Source organism: Setaria italica, chromosome VIII (genome assembly GCF_000263155.2).
Source record: "Setaria italica strain Yugu1 chromosome VIII, Setaria_italica_v2.0, whole genome shotgun sequence".
In the NCBI taxonomy this organism is placed as follows: domain Eukaryota; kingdom Viridiplantae; phylum Streptophyta; class Magnoliopsida; order Poales; family Poaceae; genus Setaria; species Setaria italica.
The window spans coordinates 12,903,207-12,908,517 of record NC_028457.1 but is presented as its reverse complement, the minus strand read 5'-3'; the positions used below and the strand labels follow the sequence as shown (position 1 = coordinate 12,908,517).

The 5,311-nt window shown below is 44.5% G+C and overlaps 1 protein-coding gene across 1 annotated transcript; it reads left to right on the top strand.

Moving 5' to 3' along the window:
* The first annotated feature begins 3,319 nt into the window (after nucleotides 1-3,319).
* Nucleotides 3,320-4,552, top strand: LOC101761995 (probable WRKY transcription factor 54). The gene is made up of 3 exons (XM_004980329.1): nucleotides 3,320-3,606; nucleotides 3,738-3,791; nucleotides 4,066-4,552. Exons 1-3 carry the CDS (start codon nucleotides 3,320-3,322, stop codon nucleotides 4,550-4,552), a joined length of 828 nt encoding a protein of 275 aa, XP_004980386.1.
* The last annotated feature ends 759 nt before the right edge of the window (nucleotides 4,553-5,311 follow it).

Here is a 5,311-nt window from a genome sequence, read left to right as displayed (position 1 = left end):
TGGACCTGACACGTGCCTGGGAATTGATGGGGACGGCCGACACAGGAAGCGACCCTTGTGGTGCGCGGATGTCGTGAGATTAGGTTCGCCACGCATGGTTAAGAAACTCGAATCGATTCGTCTGCCTCTCACAGTTTGAGACTGCTTGATCGCTATGCTACACTGAGTAATGAAGGAGTCTGATGATGACATGGTCTCGATGATGAGCTTATATACATAAAGTTGGATCTATGTTTGCTTAGAGTAAGATGCCAACGTAGACTGGTTGATGAACTTAGAAACTGAGCTAAAACTTGAAAGCAAGGATCTAACCCAGTCGCTTTTGGCAAATAAACCCCCCTCAGCCAAAGAGCCGTGCATGTCTAGATGTGGTGGAGTAGTTTTATCACCGGACGGTTAAGTCTTGTTGAGTGTAGCAACTCAGCCTTGTTTGTGGCTTTCTTTTCAGGTGAAGTCGTAGCTCCTGAGTTCGCTCCCGTTGGCACTTGGCCGCCTCAGCTCCCTCCGGGTTGGACGGTTGTGTGGGACCCTTCCTCGGACGGCGAGGAGAGGGATCACTGATGTCCTAATCGGCCTCATCAGGGACATCCGACCCCGGCGCTAGCTTCCGCTACTTTACCTTTCTGTTTCGTTTGGAATCATGTAAAACTCTGATTTTCGTTTTGATGTTGAACTAAATTGTCAAACTTGTTTAACTTAGTGGATCTGTTGTATTCTTTGGAACCGCTCGCCTTCGTGTGAGTTTTGCCAATCCGGTCCTGTAAGTGGTTAAATCGGAGGAAATCCGACGACACTTCGAGTTAACTTGACTAAGGCATGAGCGTCGTGTGTCAGGCGACTTAACCGTGCTTTAATCAAGGTAATCCGAAGTGGATCCGCCACACTAGCGTTCGGATAAAAAGCGCAAAAGAGATGCCAAGCATGACCACTGGCAACAACATTTTCACAACAAAATCAAAGGAGGAGATACATCCTACGCAGATTAAGTTACAGACAACAAATGTTTCAGTTTCTGACCCTACGCTATACATCCAATTAAATCGAGCTTCCGGCATATGCCTCTTGTTGCTCAGAACCTCCAATTTCGTCCTTCTCCCTCATCTCCTCTTCCTTGGCCTGCTCAAAATAATACCAATAAGAAAATAACCAAGCAAGAAGCAAAATATAAAACAAGAGTGGAAAGTGAGAACCTTCGCAAGACAATCATGGGCAACTAGCTTCACATAATCACGTTCGGAAGCCACCCAGAGTTGCTTTAAGAAATTCTTCTTTACAATTTTCACATTCTTGGATATCTCTTGCGCATGGAGCTCCGAGGCTGAGGGAAACTGGTAGCTACGTGCCCCAAATTTTAGAAAGTCTGAGTACCCTCCACCCCCAAGCAACTTCAGCACACCCTTGCAACACAAGGAGGCCACATAATCAATAGCTCCCTCAATAGCCGAGGGAAGGACTCAAATTCTTAATCCATCCAGTCAAATATCTCCTTGGTGTCATTATTAGCTGGGAAAGGAAGGGGCTCCGCCCCAAAAGCCGCCAAAGCAAGCTTATATCCCTCATGAATCTGTGCAAATTGGATTTTCAACACTTGCTCCAATCCATCAATGAAGCCTCTCTGATCCTCGAGACTTTTACCCAGTGTATGGATCATTCTATCTTCCTTAGCGCAAGCTTTTTTCAAAGACGCAATGGTCATTGAATCTTTCTCAATGGTGCGGTGCAACTTCTCCAAAACCCCAAGGTTGTATTGAGAATTCTTCTCGAAGGTTTCCACCTTCCGAACGAGGTCACTGCACGTTTTCACAAGAACTTCCTTGTTCTTCTTCAACTCAATATTTTCCTTAGAAAGCGAAGCTTTGAGATCATCTAAAGCTGAGTTCTCCTTTTTCGACCTTGAAACCTCAGCCTCAAGCTCAAGAACCCTAGCGTTGTGGCTAAGTGCGGCCCTCTCCTTCTCCTGAAGCCTATCAAGAGGCATGAGCTTAGGATTTGCATGGGAGGAGTTTGCATGCTTCCAAACCAGCAAGGGCGCGGATCGATTCGACTTATGGCCATGGTTTCTGAAGTGTGGATCAAACGGCGTCAAGAAGCTTCAAGGGCTGAACTGGAAGGAAGTATATATTGTGGATGCATGTACTTGCAACTAGAGTTATCTGGTTGGATATTGCTCGAGGAAGCTACGGTGTAAGACATCAGCCGTAGCATGGCAGCGATCGTGGAAGAGTAATACTAGCGTGGCAATTCTGATATGTGACTCGGTAATGACCATGAGGTTCTCCATATCATGTGTGTAGTCAGCTTGAGCATGGTGTTAGATTTAGTTGTTGTTTGGCTAGAGATGAATCTAATTTTATTTGGTAAAGATTGTGATGATAGAAGAGAAGGGTGCACGGTTGCAGGTGGAGTTATGGACTTAGGATTTGGGTGGATAGCGGTGTTTCTTGGGACAGCTCTGATTAATGCAAATCGTGTACACGGAGGTTGGTGCAACACAGCTTCAAGCGATGTCCTGATTGACCACTCCAATTTTTTCAGCGGATGCTTTTCAATATTGAAAAGTGAAAGAACTGGTGCTATAAATAGGTTAATTATATCAGAGAAACAGCAACTTAATATTTTTTAGTTTGATGGATCGCTCCATCGTCCAGCTGAGCGGATGTACTCTACCACAAATAAATTTCCTAAAGAATACTCAACTTTTTCGGGCACAGCAAGATGTTTGACTCGAGATTATTAATTAGAGTGGCCGATTATTAAATTGGTAACATTGGGGCAGCAGCTGTGCGTCCGACCTCCGTGGCTCGAAATAATCAATTGTTTCAGCTTTGCGAACTCATTGAATCTGTTGGTAGGTAGGAGAGCTCCATTACGCGTCCACATGTTACATGCAATCCATTTGCGGCAACCCCCAAAGAAAACCTTTGGTTATGACGACAGAACGAACGAACGTAAGCAGGACAAAACCTCATAGCTTCCAAGCTTCTTCTTTGTCCCAACTTCATGGTCCGGGCGCACTAAACCGCTTCTTGATTCTTTTTTCCCTTAACTCTCATAGCTTCCAAGCTTCTTCTTGGTCCCAGCTTCCAAGCTTATAAGTACGCATATCAGCGCATGCATGAAACAACAGCTTCCCTTAACTCTCACTGCAGATACCCAGCCATCAGACAAGGACCCTGTAATCGAAGCTTGTGTCCGAAAATAGACCATATTTCATTGCTAAGGTGACGCAGGAAAATAGACAATAGTAGTGCATACTGCATTATCCATTTATCCTTTAAGAAGCCACCACATGGCTTGTGTGCCAGATCGTGATAGCGCCATGAGAGAGGTGGCGCAGGCATACGAGCTCATCAAGAGCCATCAGCCTCGCCTCCAATTCGATGACGTGCAGCAACTATCGGCAACCACCAATCTAGCACAGAGCCTCCTCAACAATGCCATGCGAGCCCTGCACCTCGCCTTATGTGTCATGAATCCTCAAACTTCTGCTCATTGTGGTGCTGAGAGCTCATCAAGATCCAACAGGCCTCATCTCTTCTCGCCAAGCGCTGCAGCAGGTGATGTGGGAGGAATAACGAGCCAGCGGAAAAAGGGCAAAAGGAGAAGGTACCTTTTATCTTTCTTTCCTTCATTTCATACTTTTTTAATACATCCACTAATCTTTGGACAAGTTTATGGAATTTATTGATTTTTTGAACATCTTCCATCACTGATCAATGTTTGTGATTGTATTTCAGAGCAAATGAAGAGACCTCATGGGTTATTCTGACTGAAGCACCCCATACTGATGGGTATGTCTGGAGAAAATATGGCGAGAAAAATATAAACGGGACCCATTTCAAAAGGTACATATATATATTGATTTTTCCTTTAGAAAAAATAACATAGGCTGTCCCAGGTCTCATCTTTAATTAATGAAACCCCAACTACTCGACTAAGAGTTCATATATTGCTTGGTAGCTGCCTACTCTTGTTTATTTTGCCTCATTTTCTTGACACCTTGTGCAGAGTAAATTAAGTAACTTTTTTATGCCTTGAGCTGAACTCTTTCTATTACATTTACAGGCACTACTTCAGGTGCAGCTACAAATATGACAGAGGTTGCCAGGCAACGAAGCAAATCCAGCAACAGAGTAGCAACGACCTTCCCATGTTTCAAGTGACCTATAACAGTGAGCACACATGCAACTGCACCACAGCTGCCAACACATACATCAAAAGTGATCTTCCACAAAGAAGCTCCTGTGATAACAATGGAACGATAAGTCAAATGGGTGACGCCATGATCAGGCAAGAACAAGGACTACTGCCTCCTCGAGCCGAAGGTTCTACAGTTTTCATGGATACAATGTCATGGGAGGAGCCATTTGTTTTGAGTAACCTCTACAGTCTAAGTCCAAATCATGCCGGTTATCATACGACAAGTACCGATGATGGTGCTTCAGATTTCCATTGTGGGTCCACCGATGGAACATATTTGGTGTTGCCACCGGAACCAATATTTGAAGATAACCCTTGCATTGATGCTGAGCTTGACCTCCTATATATATGACAGCTTGATTTACAATAAGGAGCTACAGGATATATAAATGAGCTCACACATTTTCCAGGGATGTTAAAAATGCATACATAACATAAGAAGTCCGTATGAGATGTAGTGTCAAAATGTTTATCTTTTTATTTTGCAAAATCAGTTTTGGTGGTGCTCCCTGGATATAATGAAGCCTCGCACTTAATTTCTGTTTATGCTCTCTTGATCTGATCAGTGAATCTAACAAGCCGCTTGTTGGTTCTACCACAAGCTGCCTCCTCTGCCTTAGCGACAAGGGCAATGTACCCCTGTCTGGCTCGTTCTCCTATCGTTCTCCTTCATCAAAGATCTTATCTTCGACATGTTTCCGAGCCACTTCCCTCATCAATGAGTTCTCCTTCAAATGTCAGTGTTCTAATCTGCCTGATGGGCCTGACATCAGCGTTCCTCTTTGCTGCCGGCAATTCCTCTTCGTGTGTTTACCTTTTCATTTAGCTCATGGCATAACAATTCTTTCATCCAAAGCTTAGAATCCTTCACACTAATTCTGCCTGATGGGCCGACATCACAGTTCAGCTTCAAAATAAATAAAAAACAATGAAATTGATAATCACAATGAGGACGACCCAGCCTTGTCTAACGGCCAGGCCTTGATCACGAATTCTTCTGCTGCTTCGGAGTCGGAGTTGCTGAAGGACTCGATTTCCTCTGACACCTCCTCCTCGACTTCCCCCGTATGCTCGGGGTTGTATGTACATGCGGAGCGGCTTCCGAGTGATC